The following is a 19,403-nucleotide window of genomic DNA, read 5'->3' on the forward strand; positions in this document are numbered from 1 at the left end:
ATACATTGTAAAGAAAAGCAAATCTTGTTTTTGATTTTTATTTGAATGCAATAATTTTTTTTTTTTCAAATGAACAAACGTTGTCTTCAAAAGACACGATTAAATCATTACAACTTTTTTACGTTTAAATATTTGCTTCTTCCAATGTCTAGGTTTCTTGAAAAAAATGTTTGAACATCAATATTGTGTAACTTGTACTCAGGAATAAAAAAAATGCAAGGTCAAACTCAAGGGAACCCATTAGAGCAGCCCGGAATTCAGCCACCACAGGAATCACAGCCAAAACAAAGAGGACAAAACCAGCCACAATTACAACCACAACAGCCAGCAGAAGACACAGGGTATGCATTGTTTAAGATTTTTTTCTTTTCTTATACAAACACATTTATTGCTGTCTGTGAATCACATTTGTTTTAAAGACACACCAGATGACTTTATCATTATTATATGCCAGGTATAGTATTGGTAACAATTAAATCATCGTAAATCACCGCGATAGACATAAAAAAGGAAACGGGATTGACTATTTTTATGGGCCCAACCATTAGCATACCTTTTATACTAGAAATACACAAGGTGCTTTTGATTACCCAAACTGATTTGTTATTTATTTTTAACTATATATTTATACTAATAGCGATAACTCATCGAACTATCCATATACAAATTAATGAAATATGCTCATTACACTGAACCTCTTGCATAAAGGTTGTGTTTATTAATGTCTTGTATTCTTTTTTTTCAATCAACGGTAAAAAAATATATGTTATATGTATTGCACTGTAAGAAATTAATATTTTTTTATACTGCAATCGTTCCATTTAAGCAACCAATTGCATACGATCAATATTACACTTTGGCTTAAACTACTTTACTCCCCTTGAATGAACTACCTGTTTTTCGTATCGTCACTATCTGAGGCACTAGTGAAGAAATGTAATATAACTCAAATTTGATTAAAAAATGATTAGGACTGCAGTATAAAGACAGTAACAAGATATTGACTAGAAATAAAAACGATCCACGAATTGGAAAAAAACGCGTTTTATTCCGATTCTAAGCCTCATCCGTATATTGCGATCTATTTGTTTTATTTTCACTGCGACTAATGATTGTTTAGTTGACACTTTAATGCATTTCATTTCAAGAATATCTCCTGACCTGTTTACGCTATCAGTTACGCTTATATGTGTAAGTTATGTGTGCATATGTCGTTATTAAGTTATTAAATGTCCATTGTTGTTGATATAATTAATGAATTGTTGATTATAGTTCATTGAAACGTCCCTTATGAAGACAAATTTTAAGTCATTGTAAAAACCAGATCCCCAGACATTTACAAACTCTTAAGTGCAATGATTTGTAATGCACATTTTTTTTCTGTTTTCTTGTTGGCCTTTGGCATTATACGTACAAGCTAAAAGTTAGCAAATTCGAACTACTGTCACGATTTAATAAGGGTCAATCAGATACCTATAATAAAAATAGGTACATTGAAAGCAACTAAGCTTTAAATTTCAGGTGTTGTCCAAATGTATCTCAGTGGTCCTCTAAGAGAAAGGCGTGTGCAATTTTGTTTTGTCCTTTTGCACTTGTTTACTGTGCGATGTGGGTAAGTACCGTCAAACATAGATCAGAATACACTAAAGATTAAACGTCACTACCAAACGCGATGTCTTTTTTTTTCGTATTGTCAATTTTTCTTTCATCTGTAGCAACATCCATCACAACTAATACGTTATGTCAGAGCTTGCTGTAACTATGTATACTATTTGTACTGCTCTAGGCTATTTACTATTAGGCTTCTGGAATAGGTTTGTGTTGCTACAACTTAAAGTCATCACTACAGGAGTCGTTACCATGAACTCGTGGATCGGTACGGTGCATCCATCTGCAACATGACAACGGATTTGTTCAACGTGTTATAGTTTTCCTTTCCTCTTCGTTTACCTCGGACTTGACATTTTATGAGCAACTCGGTGGTTGTCTCTAGAAAAGCAGAGGACGCTTATCTTACCAGTGCACCTGGTGCATGCTCCCTGTTTTAGTGGAGTCTAACACTCTTATGAGGCTGACTCTATAGCTGATCTGATCAGAAAGAAAGAATATTGTTTGGCTAGATCCTTCAATCTCAGTTTCCGCTATATAGATGACGTGCTATCTTTAAACAATCCTAATTTCGGGAATTTGATACATCGCATCTATCCAAAAGAACTTGAGATAAAAGATACAACAGACACTGTGAAGTCAGCCTCATATCTTCACCTACACTTAGAAATCGATGGTAAAGGAAAACTATTGACCAAACTTTACGACAAACGTGATAATTTTTCAATCAGAATTGTCAGCTTTCCTTTCATCTGTGGCAACATCCCTTCGGCTCCTGCGTATGGAGTGTTCATATCACAACTCATACGTTATGCCAGAGCTTGCCGAAACTACGCAGACTTTTTGTATCGCGCTAGAACTCTAACAAATAGGCTTCTGGAACAGGGTTATGTTGCTACAAGATTGGAGTCATCACTACAGAAGTTTTATGGTCGTCATCATGAACTCGTGGATCGTTATGGTATATCCATCAGCACCATGAAAACTGATTTATCCAACGGGTCATAGTTTTCCTTTCCTCGTTTGTCTACCCTGGACTTGACTTTATATGAGCAACTCGGCGGGTGTTTCTAGAAAAGCAGAGGACGCTTACCCTACCGGTGGACCTGGTCCATGCTCCCAGTTTTTAGTGGAGTCCGAGTTGCTCATTTACTTTTGTTACTTTATGTTCTTTATTGTGTATGTCTGTTTTCCATGTCTGGTCTTTGTCCCTGGATTACATTCTTTCAATTACCGCTATAACCTTGGTTCCCTTGATTACTCTTAGATTATATTCTGCGTATTCAAAATTGTACACACCATGAAAAGTGTTTACCTGTTAGTCGAACATGGTATAATTCTAGCTACAATAATATAGCTTCACCTGTGACAAAGTAAAGGTCACGGGGTCATGATATACTTTGCCGTGCAGGTCCGGGTGTCAAAAAAATAGACCTGCGGCAGCGCTAAGCTTGTCGTAAAAGACGACTTAATAGTGCTCAGAACCCTACCCTGGCGTGTTACATGCTGGGGTGGTCAGGCTATAATACGGAAAACCTGAGCGCAAACCATAGTGGTGCACCGTGTTGGGAAAGATGCCACATTCCTCGCACGTTAAAGAACCCTACTGTGGTATTCTCCCGGAGCAGGAACCATAGGTCTCCGCCACAGAAGACTCAATTGCCCGACCCTACCCACCTCTCCCTATTTCCAGTGGCAATCAAAATTTTTCGACCCCATTGTCCTTGTGTCCCATCCCTTTTTCATTTCATCATTTCAAGTTCATTTTATCATCAATTTCATGTTTATGGTCTGAATATAGCTGAAATATTGCTGCTCGGAAGTTAAACCCCAACAAACACTTCTTGACCAATTGGAACAACACTTGGCGGTATTTTGCATAGAACTGGTGTTGGGATTTTTGTTCCGTCGAAAAACATGGCCGCCGTTACTTAAAATAGAACATAGCGGTCAGACAATAATTTTTTTATATATATCTCCAAAACCGTTAGGTTTAGCCAAATTCTGGTAGGGTAAAAGTGCTCAGCATGATTAGATCTATCAGTGGTCAAATTTACGTTTTAATCCATTAAACCATGTTGGAGTTACTGTCCTTTTTTAACGTTTTTTTTTGCTCTTTTTAATGTTATTTCTTTCAACGCTCTTATCTGACAGTACTTGACCAATTGGAACCAAACTTTTTATGAATGTTCCTTGATGTATCTTTCATAGAACTGATGTGAGGATTTTTGATCCATCGAAAAACATGGCCGTTGTTACTAAAAATAGAAAATAGGGGTCAGACAATAGTTTTTCGCATATATCTCCAAAACCGTAAGGTTTAGCCAAATTATTTTAATGACTGAAATAATCTTTATTATAAGGCCTACAAAAGTCACCAGGGGAGAAAAAGTTGTCAGACGACTCCTTGTAAGAGTTATTGCACTTGAAAGAAAAAAAATGTTTTTTTAACAGTTTTCAACCACTATCTTGAAAACTATGCTAGATAGAAACTTTCAGTTAGTGAAATGATCCTTATGATAAGTCCTACCAAAGCCGTCTTGAGTCAAAACTGTTGGACAAATACTTGTTAAATTTATCTCATGCTTGTTTTCGGGATATATTTTAAATTATATCTTCAATCATGTACGTAGAAATTTGAGCGTTCTTTCCTTTTTGGAGTACTCTGTGCATGGCTGACTTGATATCTTTTATATTTATAGGTAACACTTGACGCGATGTTTGATATTGATATAGGAGATTCGTTTGAATTTTGCATAGAGGTAATTATTGACTAAGTATTATTACATGTACACTATGAAGACTATTTTTAAGAACAGACGACGAACTGTGGATTCATCTCTTACCTTTCAGAAATTGACAAATTTCATATTGGACCTTACTTTGGTAACTACGATATGAGTTTTGTGGTACATGTAGATACTCGAATAATGATGAATCCTATAAAATGATGTGTCACCGTTATGTAGAGGCTTAATATGCTTTGTCAACAACTTTACTGATACTTTCTATAATAGATGTACATATATAATGCATAGTTAACTGTACTAGACAAGACTTTTTTCTGTAAATACTGCACTTAAACCTTGATGATTTAAAATATATACTTCAGCAGCACTAAATAATATACACACAAAATCGAAACAATTCAGTATTATTAAGAGTTAGTCAAATGACGTATTAAGCTTTTTTTTTAATGTATTATATGTATTTTTGTTGTAGAGACCGTGCGATAGATTATGCGGAACTGACTGAACATCTGAAAATATTGGCAACATCAAACGTATATTTTAGTATTTATATGTTAAGAAGTGAAACAAACCAGTAAAATTTTTCAATGTAAAAGATAATAAACTTTGAAAACTTTGAGTTTTTTTTTCTGAAGTTTATATGTTGAGTCTGAAATATTAGGATTGTTATTGATGCGTCTATGTCATGATAACACTCGTGAACTCAAACGTTTTTAATTTTACCAAGTTATGCTCGCATAACCATTTTTGGACCAGTTTAAGCTGGAGTGTAAACGGCCCCAAAATTGATTTTTGGCGTAACTTGGTCAAAAATTAAAAATAATCCTTAAGAAAAAAAAAGTTAATTTTAAATTTCTTTCCCTCTACCCGTGCAGGTCCGGGTGTTAAAAGAATAGGCACGCAGCAGCGTTAAGATTGTCGTAAAAGGCGACTAAATAGTGCTCAGAAACCTAGCCGGGGGCTAGGCGCTCTGCCCACAGAGCAACTGGGATGTGTGCCCCATGTGGTGGAATGGGGTAGCCCTGGCGTGTTACATGCTGGGGTTGTCAGGTTATAATACGGAAAACCTGACTGCAAACCATAGTGGTGCACCGTGTTGGGAAAGATGCCACGTTCCTCGCACGTTAAAGAGACCTGATTTGGTATTCGATAGGAGTAGGAACCTTTGCGCTCCGCCACAAAAGGCTAAATTGCCATACCCTACTCATCCCTACCTTTTTTTCTAGTGGCACGGTGCACCACTATCGACCCCATTATCCCTCTGTCCCATCCCTTTTTTTCATTTCATCATCATTTCATGTTCATTTTATCATCCATTTCATGTTCATCGCCTGAATATAGCTAAAATATTGCTGCTCGCGCTTTAAACCCCAACAATCAATCAATTATTGTTCAGGTTAACAGGTACACTGTCTGCTGCGAAGAAGGGATAAACATACTACCTTGAAACGGTTTACTCGCTAAGTAGTTTTAATCATAAGAGGATTTTCAAAAATCATAAGATCTGATAGACAATTCTAAATCTTGCTTCTTCAATAAAAGTCATTGAATTAGAATGTTTCAACTTATATGCTACCTTACCCAACGATAAATTGAAAACTCTTCTTACAGATATCATTCACAAAGCATACAACTGCAAGAATTCATACATATTCAATTCAGGTTCTACATATTTTATCACAACAGAACAAAAAACGATAGCGAACAAAATAGAACAATGAACGAATATGGTGAAACGCAACAAATACACCAGCGTATATCCTTAATTCAAAATAGTATACAAAGTGTTACTCCTAGACAACATATTTATCATTGTATAATAAACATTTTAGTTAGAAAAATACAAGAAACCTTTTATTTCACATCTCGATGTATCAATAAAGTTCGTTATTTCTATATTTCCCATTTAAATCCTAGGGATACCGACACCTGCCTTCCGGTGGTAGTCTCGTAATGGGACCAAATATTCTTTCTTCCATTGTCATTTATAATTAGTTCTCGTTGTTCCGGAGCTTGTAAATTGAAAACTGAATGTTAAAATTTGTTAAATGTTGTTGTCATCTCTCCGCCCGTAGAACAGTTTAACGAATCGAAGATGTTCAGTATCTCAAATGTCGGTTTATAACTGTGTAATTGGTCTTTCATTGAGTGTAGGTATTCAATGTTGTTTTTTGGTCAGTCCAACTAACCTCTCCTGTCATTCTCCAAACTATGGCACTGTGCGGTTGGGAATGAATCGCCACTGTAGCTGAGTTGAGTTTTCTTTAATTTTTGCGTAATAACGTGATTTCGAAAATTCGGTTGATGCATGATTGAATGTCAATGCGTTATCGGACCTCATTTCATGTGGTGATCTTCGGTAGAATTGCATGAAGCTCTTTACATTTCTGTGAGATTTAATACTTACTTTTATATACTGCAAATGTAACTGCTTTTGAAAAAAGACAATTATATATTTGATTCTTCGTATTTGTCCTCCTGTATAGTCCACTCTTGTAATTTTGAACGGTCGTGTCCGTGACGTGTTCCTTATATAATGATGGTATCACTGGTGTTGAGTAAGGCTTTCCAATTACCCTAAGGAATGTGAAACATTTGCTTAGCATAAATTTTCATTTCCAAATAGGTTTCTTTTAATAAATGTAATAATGGTATTGAAACCTGAATATTGAGTTTATTCATGAGCGTATTAGATTATCAGCTTTGACAAACGATCCCTTACTTAAAAGAAAAAAAAGGATTGTATATGAAGCTGTTGCATGTTCTAGACGTCTTACATTTTATTCTCATCAAAATAGATTTTCATCTGATATATTAAAGTTGCACATTTTGTCTTGTGTTTAATGAAGTCTAATTCATTGCTGCATATTTTGTGGTGCATGTCTTCTATCAGATCGCGTGTTGCGTTATGTAAATCGTCTGTCTTTCCTTCTATCCTACCGTTATGAATATATCGTAGGGAGCCCGCTATGACTTGAAGCAGTATTCGGTAGTTGTTAAACTCTTGATATATATGATATATCGAATATCACTGTGAACTATACTTGTGTTACTGGTACATTCCATCGCTAGCGTTTCATCTTTGGTATAATAGTCTTCAGTACCCGTTGAATATTCTGAGTTCCTTTATTTTTGTTCCATGTAAACCATTGTTGCTAGTGTATTAACCAAGAAAGTCCATTGAGTTTCAGTATACGTACTAAGGTTGCACATTTTGTCTTATATTTAATGTAGTATGTCCAATTGCATTATATTTTGTCTTGTGTGAGTGTGTGTGTTACTTTTCTTCTTTCCTCAGTCTTAAGGTATCTATTATGGCGTTCTGACGTAGAATCATGAATGACGTAGGCATACGTCAGACGGGACAGTACGTAGAGTTAAAATATCATAACAACAAGTGTATGTGATGGTCAAAACCTATTTGTTTTGATATAACCGTGGTTACCATGCTTTGTACAATGAGATTTAAATGATATAAATAAGTCTATTGTATAGATTTGCAATCTAGTCGATTTAAATTAACAAATTTAAGAGCGCGAAAGAATTAAAGTGTGTAACCAGTACTCTATACGGGAAATGATTTAGGTATACAATACAATTACGAATAGGTTAAAATTTACCCACATAAAGGTAAGATGAGTATTTTCTAATTTCTGTTGTTTTTTCTCTATCTGTTGTTGAATATTTCGATGTAAAAAAGTTGAAATATTTGAGATTGAAACAATGCTAATATGACCAATCATTTAAAATGTATGTTGCAGAAAGAAAACATTACATGATTGATTGATTGTTGGGGTAAAACGTTCGAGCAGTAATATTTCAGCTATATTCAGACGATGAACATGAAATGATGATAAAATGAAAAAAGGGATGGGACACAAGGATAATCGGGTCGGGCAATTTAGCCTCCTGTGGCGGAGCCCTATGCTTCCTACTCTGGGAGAATACCACAGTAGGGTTTTTTAACGTGCGAGGAACGTGACATCTGCCCCAACACGGTGCACCACTATGGTTTTCGGTCAGGTTTTCCGTATTATAGCCTGACAACTCCAGCATGTAACATACCAGGGGTACCCCATTCCACCACCTGAGACACACAACCCAGTTGCTCTGTGGGTAGAGCGCCCTAGCCCCCGGCTAGGGTTCTGAGGACTATTTAGTCGCTTTTACGACAAGCTTAGCACTGCTGCAGGCCTATTGTGACACTCGAAAAAACATTACAAACACTCAATTACAAGTAATTCAATTCAAACCTAAAATATCAGATAACTCAATTTAACAATGAATATGTATGCAGTGAAAAATCACGGCATAAAAGTTTAGATTTACGCTAGATTTTCTTCAGCAAGAATAAATAAATTGTGTTGTCCGTAATGCTATATGAATTTAGTAACCAATTTAATTTAAAATGCTGGTTAGTTTATAACCTTAAACTTAACTAATTAAGCGTGCAGGAGGAATTAGCATTGCGGCGTTAATTTATCAAATGTCCCATTTTAACAACATCTGTGAATGTTCATACATGAAGGGTACTTATGAAATCACCGAACTGACAAATTGATAACAAATGGCAATATAAACGTGAAAAACCAGAAAATGAACCATGTATGAGCGACAAAATATTACAATATCATTTTACAAATTTTAACTCCGTCTTTAACCATTTCTCACATGCTTTTACTTGTTTCTATATCTGGATAAAACCTTTCATTTTCAGCTTTAAATGCAACAGGTAAGTGAAAAAATACCTCATATACCCCCTTAATTTCGTTTTTGTTCGACCTTCGTATGTGTGCCACTGTGTATTTTAAAGTACACAGTTATTGAACTAATGTCATTTAAATAGAAATAAATGGAGTGTGTCAATGAACCCAACGACTGTTTTAATAAGAATAAGAATGACATTACTTTTGTTACTTTTTCGAATTTAGTTGGCCTTGACTTATTCCATTAGGTCAATTAAGCTTTTGTCATGTATATAACTGGACATGTTGGACATTAAAAGAACAGTTAAATTTTTTAAGAAGCTTTGATATAGCAGCTTCATATGCAAAAGATACTTGATTTTCAAGCATTCGAGATACTGAAAATTTAATCGCGGTTACTATTAATATCTACAATGGTGTCATTAGAAATTCGTCAAAATAAAATAAGTAGATAAATAATTGTAGTAACAGTTGTGTCATTCATTGCAGACAAAATACTTTACTTCAAACGTTAGCCTAATGATGTCATAATTAAACATCGTACCTTACAAGGTAATTCATGATCGCTATTTCAGTGATTTGGATCAAATGAAATGAGAAATACATAACTGTTTTTGAAGAAATTGTTGATTGATTGTGCATTTATACAAACTCAAAATTTATTATGAAGCCAAACAATAAGATAGTTTTACATGTAACATTTAAACAAACTATTTTGATTCATAGTGTTTTTCTAAATAACCATTTCAATACCATCGATATGAAATATAAGCAAAATTAACAGTATAGCTAACATTGTTGCACTTGAATAACATACAGAAAATTATCAAATTACCGCGACACAAATGTAAGTTTATATTATAATGTTGCCTATATAGGATCATTTGAACAAGATATTTTCATGTTATATATTTATAGTATCCTCCGCCACCGGGAGGTCAGTATCCCCCACCAGCGGGAGGTGCAGCATATCCACCACCTGGGGGTGCAGTTTATCCACCTCCTCCTGGTGGCCCTCCACACCCACCATTTGGAAATTATGGTCCTCCTCCATCTCACCCACAGTTTAATCAGCCACCGCCTCCTCATCATCAACCTCCTATAGTAGCTCCTCCACCCAAACAACAACAGACGGTGGTAGTGGAGCAGAAATCAGAAGTTGTAACAGTGAAAGGAGATGGCGGGTAACTATGATAATGCACATAAATAATTTGTTGGCAGAAATTTTGAAGACACGATAATACTCTGTGAAAAATCGAGTAAAACGAATTTCTTGCGAGAAAATTAAAGAGTTTCAAAATATGATTCTTGCATCATTATTCAGGCAAGACATAACAAAAACATCAAAATAACCATTGAGAATGACATGACTTCACATAAATTTTGTGTCTTTGATAACGAGTTAACACGAAGTTTTATTATAGATGTACGAGATTTGCATCAATCAGTTCTTTTCAGAAACAAAGCAATAAAGCATTCATAACATATTCTTGAAATAACTAAAATGAAAGAATGAAAAACGCCAGGGGAATCATATATAAAGAAAAACCACACAAAGATTGCTATGATGTAAAGACATTTCAATAAATGATACAATAGTATAACTTCAATAGTACACATGTTTGTTTTGTGTTTATTTTACAATCTTATTTCTTTTTATGAAAACTCCATATCTAGACAGTGTCTTTTCCAATACTTAACTCATTAGTCTTTTCTAAGAAGCAATATTTTTTTTATAAACTTTGTTCAGAAATTATTTCATTGCATTGGACATTCTAGATTTACACATGGCCATTTGCTTGTTGGTGATCCTCCACCTGAGTGTATCCCATGTGATTGCCCTTTCTCTATCAAACATGTTCTTCTAGATTGTGTGGATTTTGCCAACACCAGGCAAAATTATTTTGACTGCGCCAATATGTTTGATTTGTTCAAGACCGTTTCATCTAAAAACATTATCGATTTCTTGCGGGACATCGGTTTATTTAATAAAATCTAAATTAGATACCTTCCTTGATTTTTCAATATTTTAAATGTTTTATCGAAGTTATGTTTCTATATGTATTTTATGTCTTAGGTTCACCTTTTATGTACCTTTTTATATGTAAATAGCTGCTTGTTTTAATTTCATTATTTTATGAAGAGACTTTGATCTTGCTTTTAATATTTCCATTTCATTCAATGTTCTTGCCGTGATATGGCCCTAGTCGCCGAAACGGCATTAAAAGATAACAATCAATCAATCAATCAATCATTTCAAATAAACAATGCGTGTCTCTGTGATCAGGATCTAATAATTGTTTCTTTGCAAAAACAGTTCATTCCACACTGTGTCGGCATGTTTTTTTTTTAAATAATATGTCTTTCAACATATATGTGGTCCCATCAGTGTTGGTGGAACCAAAAACATTGAAAAGAGATGCTAAAATCTAGAAAGCAGTGTGAATTAATTTATATTTGTAATTTTACTTCTGCGGAAAAAAACATGTCTAAATCGTTTAGCTCGGTCTCCTATCCACGTTTTTTTTTCTTAGAATTTTCTTGAAAAGGTTTTACTAGAGTGCGTCTTATTTTTAATTTGATTTCCAATTTAGGCGTAAGAAGTTTAACCGTTTCTGAGATTTTACGACAGGCTGTACAACCATTTCTTATTTTTGGTGTTTAATAATTGTTTCGAACTTTTACGAGATAACGGGGCAGCGATACATACGATAACAAACCTTCCCGATATGGAATATAAGAATGACATTTTTACACTCTAAATTGTAGACCATACCCAAACAAGCTTCAAAAATTCTTTGTCAATTGAAAATGTTGCATATTTATGTCCTTTAAAGTTACGAAGATAAATCTTGAAATGATTCTTCACGCGTTTTTTTATATAAAATGGTCTGGTTTTTATTTCTTGTAGATTTTGAAATGGTACAATTTGATATTTGAGCACGTCAAGTTGTTTAGATTAGTGTATGCACAAAATATTAGTTGCCTCTACTTTAATGTGAAACCTTAACATGGATAAAATTTCTATTTTAAGATGCATGCCCGATACGTCAGATTGGACATGGTATAATTGGTTTGCGGTAGTCTTCATCGTCATCATTTTTGCACCAATAATTCTATTTTGCTGCGTAAGTATTTCTCAACTATTACACAAATATTATAATTTTTTTAGGATATCTACTTTTAAGAGGCAGGTCAAATTAGTTTTATTTTACATATATCTTAATCGTTCATATTCGCTACATTTATACCGGATGTCGGGCAGTTTTTCTCAACAACTCTTAATTACAGACGCTAATTATTTTATTCATTTCGTGGGATGCAATTTCGGATCTGTCGCATTTCTACTTACCAACTTCGTATATTTTACAACTTTATTGCATGACCGCAATATCTGTCTTTGCTCCATTTTATTTGTTTTTTTTATGTGATCTATTCATTTCATTGTACAATGCTGTAAAATCTTGTAAATAAATATTTTCCTTTTTATGGTATTGATTTTAGTAATATGTTTACTAATATTTGTTTTAGTGTTTTAATAACTTTATTTAACCGGCAACTGTTTAATGATCATTTTTACCTCACTAATGTGGGAAGTAAAGTTTAAATGTTAATAATTTGTAAATCCAAACATTGAAGAAAACGCATTCTTTCTACGACGGGAAAACTTTTTGAATTGGAGAAAGTGTTTCAAATTAGTATTTACATGTGTATCAAAGTATTTACATATGTATCAAAGTATTTACATATGTATCAAAAGATCTTTTTAGTAAAGACGAATGAGTTAATCTTAAATTAGCTGTGGTATTAGACATAGTTTTAAAACTATGATAAATACTCAGCTGTGCTCTTTGGTCAGATCTGAAAAAATGGAAGGTTTTGATTTTTTAAAAGAAGACCTGCACTGAGTATTTGTAGTAACCGATAAATGTGTTTTATGTTTTATAATTATACATTTTCTCTTGTATTACAGTTATTTATGCTGGTTTTAGGAAATCCTAAAAATGAACATCATTAGTTGTGTCCATTTTTGACAGGAATGTTACTGAGATTCATGTAAAAGATCTTACTTATCAATTGTATACCGTAACATTGTTTTAAAAAGGTGAAATTACAATAAAAACTGTGATTATTAAGATATGTGTAACAATTACTGTTAACATCAAAGCAATTGGTGAGTGAATTATGCAAGCTCACAGAGTTTTTTTAGGAAAATGTAATGATTTTAAAACATATAAATGTTAATTATCCGTGAGCGAAAATGAAAGGCTCAAATTTCTTATGATACAAAATAATTGTATGTTCGTAGAATATCATGCTGGTCGTGATATACTGATAGACAATTACTTAAAGAAAAATGCAATATGTTCATGTTGATTGTTTAATAAAATTTAATATTGTTCTGCTGACATATAATTGCCTTTTTATAATAGTAACTTTAGTGTTAACTGCGGGGTAGTCGATGTACATGTATGACATGCTTCGACGAAGCGTGCTTGGGATAGAACAACAGTATACGAAGCAAACCAATCGACTATGTCATTGCAAGAACGAAAGGATCTTGTTTGAACAATATTACAAGATGAAAAGTTAATTTGCATTTCACATTTCATTTAACAAGATCAGACAAACTATCAATGAAGTCTAATATAACAAGATCAAAATACTTCACGACAACAAGCATGGACAAAAAATATGTAACCGTGTCCTACGTTTAAGTAATTAAAGCCGAACCTTATAATTATAAGCATGAAAATAAAACGATGTCCTATAATTTTGTTATGCATTTGAGTTTTAATACAAAACAACTTATGAGTAATCTCTGATGTTGAACTTGAAAGAATGATGACATGCAAAATGGGGTGGCCCACAGGGATAACAGGGTCGACAAGTTTCGATTGCCACTGGAAATAAGGATATGTGGGTAAGATAAGGCAATTTAGCCTCCTGTAGCGAAGCCGAGGCTCCTTGTCTTGTTTAAGACCACAGCAGGGCATAATTCTTTAACATGGAATTTTAACCAGAAAGTGCACTACAATGGTTTGCGGTCAGGTTTTCCGTATTATGGCCTGGTAGTCTAGCATGAACATGCCAGGGGTAGCCCATTCTACCACCTGGGACACACAAGGAATATATATTAAGGAAATGTCAAAAATAATTTTCAGGTCTATTTAAGAAAAAAGGCACTTTGATACACTAGAACAGGTCGAACTATAAAAGACTTCTTCTACTTTCACTTTTATTTTGAATTCATAATATATACGCCTATTCTGAAGCATTATTTTTCATGAAAATACTGTTTTTTCAACAAAAAACAAGTTTTTTGTGTCATTGCTTTCTATTTACCCTGTACTTTTTATGAAAAAAAATTAATTATTTTCGAAAAAACAAAAGCAGAAAAGGCAAAAAGAATGCGCACTATATTTCATTGCCTCAATGTTTTGACCCGCTCAGGAACATGTAGTACAATACTGATACCATTTCCAAGTTATTTACTACGCTCGAAATAAGATACTAAGTTAAATTGGATGATTACGCCCTAATGTCAATAGTATTTGACACGTGTTGCGGAGATGCACTATTAGTGCTAGATAATTACCAGATTAAACTCTCTTGCAATATGGCGTATGCTGCTGGCGGAGCAGAACATGCTCACTCCTCTGGAGCACAGTGTCACTCCCGGCTTTTTGTAGGAATTCATAATGCTAGAACTTCGATGTGAGTTATTTTTCGCTATATTGTGTATGTAGATCGTCTCTGTTTCATGCGTTCACGTTTATACCATGCGTTTAGATTTCAACGTATTTTAATCATTCCACTGCTGATGCTTCCTAATTTTTTTTGCCAATATTGTTTACGATAAGCTGACCATTTTTTTCAAATATATGATTCAGTAAATACTCATTGGAATGCAAAGTTTTATGGCTTCTGACTGAATAACTAATATCCAGTTTTGTGGTCACTCCCTAGAACTGTTATTCAGTCTCTCATACGGAACTCTTGTCCGTCCGTGTCGTAACTTAATTTGTCTTTAGGCAAAGGACTTGTGTATTTGGTATGTGGATAAATCATGATAAGACATTGATTGCATTTGACCTTTAAAGGTAAACATTTACATTTTTACCTGCAACAACAACGGTAAAAGCATATATAGAATCGTCCGCCGCGCACAGGGAAATTTAATTTGTATTAACTTTAAGTAGAAAAGTATTAAAGCAAAATTGTTCGATTGTTGCATAGCAATTATATACATAGTGAAGGTGAATATGGAAATTTGATTATTTTTTTATAAATTTTGTGCAGTATATGCTAAACATTTTGATTTACCCCTTGGAAATTTGTAACAACCACTGTGATTTTTAAACTTGCTTGGTGTTTATATACGTACGTTCTGACTAATGTATTACAGGGTCGAAAGTCCAGACATGGTTTGTCTTGTTACAGGCATTTTATCCTGATCCATAACATTTCATTCGACTGAAGACGTTAATGTAAACCATGATCAGATTTTATTATGGCAAAAATATTTGCTGACATTTGACCTTGACCTTTTATCTTAAAATAAAAATAGACTTTTTAATGTATTTTATGTCTGGACCATGACTTGTTTTTTTTTTTACCCAAGACTTTGATTTTCGGTGTGTTGGTAAACCATGATAATACATTGTGACGGATACTATTTGTCCTACATTTTATATTGCATTTGTTTGTATTTGGGTAGTTCATGGTTGAACGGTGTGGAATGTTTTTTTTTTATTACCTTTGGACTTGACAATGTATGTAAATAATATTAGACATTTATTTTGTCCATCAAAATGGATTGGGTTGAATTTCACGAAATTTGGTATGTCTGAGTGCATCCTGCCCCGTGCAGGTCCGGGTGTTAAAAGAATAGGCCTGCAGCAGCGCTAAGCTTGTCGTAAAAGGCGACTAAATAGTGCTCAGAAACCTAGCCGGGGGCTAGGCGCTCTGCCCACAGAGCAACTGGGATGTGTGCCCCAGGTGGTGGAATGGGGTACCCCTGGCATGTTACATGCTGGGGTTGTCAGGCTATAATACGGAAAACCTGACCGCAAACCATAGTGGTGCACCGTGTTGGGAAAGATGCCACGTTCCTCGCACGTTAAAGAACCCTGCTGTGGTATTCGATAGGAGTAGGAACCTTTGCGCTCAGCCACAGGAGGCTAAATTGCCCTACCTTACCCATCCCCCTTGTTCTAGTGGCAATCAAAATTTGTCGACCCTATTATCCTTGTGACCCATCCTTTTTTTTTTCTTCATTTCATGTTCATTTTATCATCCATTTCATGTTCATTGTCTGAATATAGCTGAAATATTGCTGCTCGGACGTTAAACCCCAACAAACAAACAAACAAACTGAGTGCATCCTTAGTAGAACGTGTTTACGAAAGAAAACGTGACCAGTTTAGGAGGTTGCAGTGTCAGGTTGTTTTGATGTATTCATCCTAATAAAAATGCTCATTATCGTAAGTTACAGTTTAAGTGTTTGAATGGCAAATATTGCGATAAAGTGAGGATCGATAAAACGGAGGTGGACATATTAAGTTATATATTATCAAGTAACCCTCTTGGACTTCATCACAATATAACCAAGCTATATTCTATAACTCTCACTCTACTACACTCACTTCACAAAACAAGTCTTGACACTCCTGTTTCTGACCCTACCTCATCATTATACAGAATTGTTGCTATCATTTTAGATATTGGTTTCCACAGACTCTTTAAACCAGTTTGTGTGAAAAGTCAATTTGAAGAAAAACGATATTTCCTTCCACTACCATTTGTCAACAAAGGTATAAATGCAATTAATTTGGCTAACATCCTCCATCACAAACACGTTACCAACAAAATTCCCCCTTATTTCAAAAACAAAATAATACTGATTATTTCATATTTTCTCTCTGACACCAAGCCTGGAGCAACTGGAATGGGGCACCTCTGGCTTGTTGCATGCTGGGGTTGTCAGGCTATAATACGGAAAACCTGACCGCAAACCATAGTGGTGCACCGTGTTGGGAAAGAACCCCGCTGTAGTATTCGATAGGAATCAATCTCGTGGCAATCAAAATTTGTCGATCCTATTGTCATTCATTTCATCATTCCTTAATGTGCATCACCTGAATATAGCTGAAATATTGCTGCTCGGGCGTTAAACCCTTTGTTTGTTTGTTTTGTTTGTTTGTTGGGGTTTAACGTCCGAGCAGCAATATTTCAGCTATATTCAGACGATGAACATGAAATGCATGATAAAATGAACATAAAATGAAAAAAAAAAGGATGGGACACAAGGACAGGGGTACCCCATTCCACCACCTGGGGCACACATCCCAGTTGCTCTGTGGGCAGAGCGCCTAGCCCCCGGCTAGGTTTCTGAGCACTATTTAGTCGCCTTATACGACAAGCTTAGCGCTGCTGCAGGCCTATTCTTTTAACACCCGGACCTGCACGGGGCGCGTTAAACCCCAACAATCAATTAATCAATCTGATCCGAAAGAAAGAATATCGTTTAGCTAGATCCTTTTATCTCAGTTTCCGCTATATAGATGACGTATTATCTTTAAACAATCCTAATGTTTGGGATTTGATACATCGCATCTATCCCAAAAGAATTTGAGATAGAGGATAATACTGACACTGTGAAGTCAGCCTCATATCTGGACCTACACTTAGAAATCGATGGTAAAGGAAAACTATTGACCAAACTTTACGACAAACGTGATGATATTTCATGCAGAATTGTCAACTTTCCTTTCATATGTTGCAACATCTCTTCAGCACCTGCGTATGGAGTATTCATATCACAGCTCATACGTTATGCCAGGGCTTGCCGAAACTACGCAGACTTTTTATATCGCACTAGAATTCTAACAAATATGCTTCTGAAACAGGGTTAAGTTGCAACAAGATTGAAGTCATCACTGCAGAAGTTTTAGGATCGTACAGTATATCCATCTGCGCCATAAAAACAGATTTGTTCAATATGTCATAGTTTCCCTTTCCTCTTTCGTCTACCACGGACTTGACTTTTTATGAGCAACTCGGCGGGTGTTTCTAGAAAAGCAGAGGACGCTTACCCTACCGGTGCACCTGGTTCATGCTTCCAGTTTTTAGTGGAGTCCGAGTTGCTCATTTATTTTTGTTACTTTGTATGTATGATTTTAGTAACACAAGTGACAAATTAAAACGGTACACCTATTACAACTATTTTAATATTTTTTTCGTAGATAGTTGACATTTGTTTTTTAAAAAGTTTCTAAATTCAAAAGAAGTCAATGAATAAAAAAATAACGCACCCAAGCAGAAACAAAATATTCAGTATTATGTATAACACTCGGCGGGTGTTTCTAGAAAAGCAGAGGACGCTTACCCTACCGGTGCACCTGGTCCATACCCCCAGTTTTTAGTGGAGTCTGAGTTGCTCATTTGCTATTGTTACTTTGTATGTATGATATTAGTTCATTTATGTTCTTTGTCGTGTATGTCTGTTTTCCATGTCTGGTTTTTGTCCCTGGATTACATTCTTTTGATTACCGCTATAACCTTGGTTCCCTTGATTACTCTTTGATTTCTGCTATGACCTTGGTTCCCTTGATTACTCTTATTAAAGACGTTTGTTTCTTATTTTATTAGCATTTAATCATCATTTGGCGTCCGTATCGTCAATCCTTTACAACTTTTAAATAATATTCTCTCCAAAAGTGCTATGCTGATGAAAGTTAGTATTACTGTTCACTTAGATATCTTAGACAAAAATTTTTATGTCCATCAAAAATGGCAACTTTGGCTTTGGTTCAAAGTGATTTTATTAGGTTGGTATGTTTTATATGTAATAGTTTATTTTGATATATAACTTTGCCAAAGCCAATGCTTTTTCAGGTTGGTGTTCGTTAGATTACACATTTTAGAACCAGTCAACATAAAGCAAGGTATTATCAAGAGAAAACTAATCATGAGCTTTACAAGAACGACAGCAAAGCAAAATCAATAGAGATTTCCGCCGTCAGAAGTATTGTTTTATGGCTTTTGCCTTAACTGACATGATAAATCTATTCCCTAACGTCATAAAAAAATATAGCGCTTTGTCTTTGTACTATGCAATTGAAAAGTGCAGTTATGTTAACATATTTTACAAATAAAAGTGTAATAAAAAATTAACCAACTAAAATCAATTATAGGAATTTCTGCTTTGGAGAAAATGAACAACTTAAGTGAACGTTTTGCAAAAGCATTTGTAGTGTAAGACTTAAGTTACATTTTCACTCGAAACATAATATGAATGTATGTGTTTGCTTATGGCTGTGTGGGGTATTTTTTT

General features: G+C 34.7%; 2 protein-coding genes across 6 annotated transcripts in view; both read left to right on the forward strand.

Annotated features, from left to right (window-relative positions):
* LOC148625374 (uncharacterized) overlaps positions 1-19,403 on the forward strand; it is a 342,046-nt gene that overhangs the window by 7,989 nt on the left and 314,654 nt on the right. The window lies entirely within an intron of this gene.
* LOC148625375 (uncharacterized) lies at positions 15-13,188 on the forward strand. Of its 4 annotated transcripts, XM_088568873.1 has the most exons (6): positions 15-341; positions 1,522-1,612; positions 9,076-9,090; positions 9,983-10,248; positions 12,099-12,192; positions 13,038-13,188. In XM_088568873.1, exons 3-6 carry the CDS (start codon positions 9,082-9,084, stop codon positions 13,080-13,082), a joined length of 414 nt encoding a protein of 137 aa, XP_088424999.1. In that variant the 5' UTR covers positions 15-341; positions 1,522-1,612; positions 9,076-9,081; the 3' UTR covers positions 13,083-13,188. The 4 variants fall into 4 exon arrangements, with proteins under 4 accessions (XP_088424999.1, XP_088425000.1, XP_088425001.1 ...); XM_088568874.1 differs by lacking the exon at positions 1,522-1,612; XM_088568875.1 differs by lacking the exons at positions 15-341; positions 1,522-1,612 and adding an exon at positions 7,844-7,943.

This window comes from Perna viridis, chromosome 2 (assembly GCF_037379345.1).
Source record: "Perna viridis isolate PV_CMFRI_1.1 ecotype Kerala chromosome 2, ASM3737934v1, whole genome shotgun sequence".
Lineage (NCBI taxonomy): Eukaryota > Metazoa > Mollusca > Bivalvia > Mytilida > Mytilidae > Perna > Perna viridis.